Raw genomic sequence first — 1,663 nt, forward strand, 5'->3', positions numbered from 1 at the left:
AAATTGTTAAAATGTTTCCTTTAGAAATGTCTGTTCAGTATAGTATGGGAGGAAGGTAACAATACAGTGCTTTTTTATTATATATTGTTGAAATATTTCCTTTAGAAATGTCTGTTCAGTATAGTATGGGAGGAAGGTAACAATACAGTGCTTTTTTATTATATATTGTTGAAATATTTCCTTTAGAAATGTCTGTTCAGTATAGTATGGGAGGAAGGTAACAATACAGTGCTTTTTTATTATATATTGTTGAAATATTTCCTTTAGAAATGTTTGTTCAGTATAGTATAGGAGGAAGGTAACAATAAAGTGGGTTTTTTTTAAGATAGTGTTGATATTCGTACATCAGAGATATCTGTTTAGTAGTATAGGCCAATACACAGTGTTGAACACTAAAAATGCTACAGGAAATAACAATCGAGAAGTGTAATCAATAACAACCACCCAGTCCAGGGACCAGGACGGTGGCTTGAACCATCGATGACTGTCTTGCTGTGATGCCACATTCCATGCCAAGCGAGGGGCGACCTCTCTCGGCGGGAATATTTTCTTATTACTGGAATGTGAGGAATCCAAAGAAATCTATATAAATAATAATTACTGAGGATAAGAGATAATTCAGGTTGTTTCAAAAGCACTATTTAATTTATCGATTTATTGAAAGTGCAATCAATATCTTTTGTTTAAAAATACCACTTTGATATCTAGAAATCACTATTTTAGAGTAAAATAAGGCAGTCGTAAGTAAAGATTGTTGATTTACACTTATTAAACCTAAAAATATCTTCTGAAATCAAACACATATAAGAATAATGTTTTCAAACATAAAGTCAAAGGCCGTTATTATAGAATGATTAAAAGTAATCAACAGATGGAGCCACATGGTATCCGACAAATTTTATTTAAGATTGATCTGGATATTAAGGTAAAATACGAATACAACTTCAACTCAGAATTATTGGTTCGTGAAAAAATTGGGAGTAAATTATTTGAATAATAAAGCACGATTACTTACAGATTTTATTTGAAATAAATAAATAATAATATTTAATATTAATAATAATGTTAGTTTTAAGTGGTTATAAAGTAATGAAAGAATATGAACTACTAAAAGTATTCGCGTTTAAAAACAAGAACTTAGATTTTCGAAACGAAAACCAAGAACGTATGGGTAAGAAGTAGGCTTGTTTTAGTGTAAAGCCAAAATGGGTTTATCTGCTCTGTCCACCGCGAGGAATCAAACCCGAAATTTTAGCGTTGTAAGGGAATAAACTTACCACTGTTCCACCATGGTACAATTTTTAAAAAAAATTAACGTTTAGAAATATTTAAAATAGAATTCGAACCTGCACGTGGTTAGAAAAATAGCATTAATATAAAATCATATGTTCACGGTAGTCGATAAAAAACAAACTACTTTTTTTTTTACAATGCCTATGGCATTATATACATTCGATATGTAATATTTACAGCAAACTTCTCGCTATACACATTTATGTCACACTACGTCTTTCGCGTATAAAAGACACGCGCTAACCATGTCCGAGTTTGTCTAATGTTGCAATGTTTGACGTACTATGACTTGCACAGACTTTTTTTTGCTAACCACGTGTATGTTTGGCTAGTGAAGATTGTTTGTTTGTTTTTGGAATTTCGCGCAAAG

The 1,663-nt window shown here is 31.2% G+C and overlaps 1 protein-coding gene across 1 annotated transcript in view; it reads right to left on the reverse strand.

The window, feature by feature from the left end:
- Nucleotides 1-38: 38 nt before the first annotated feature.
- LOC106476586 (glycine receptor subunit alpha-3-like) overlaps nt 39-1,663 on the reverse strand; it is a gene marked incomplete at its 5' end in the record, with an annotated part of 18,247 nt that continues 16,622 nt past the window's right edge. Inside the window, one exon of the mRNA XM_022380405.1 lies at nt 39-582. Coding sequence (XP_022236113.1) covers nt 346-582 — 237 coding nt within the window. The remainder of the gene's footprint in view (nt 583-1,663) is intronic.

This window comes from Limulus polyphemus, unplaced genomic scaffold (assembly GCF_000517525.1).
Source record: "Limulus polyphemus unplaced genomic scaffold, Limulus_polyphemus-2.1.2 Scaffold10958, whole genome shotgun sequence".
NCBI lineage: Eukaryota > Metazoa > Arthropoda > Merostomata > Xiphosura > Limulidae > Limulus > Limulus polyphemus.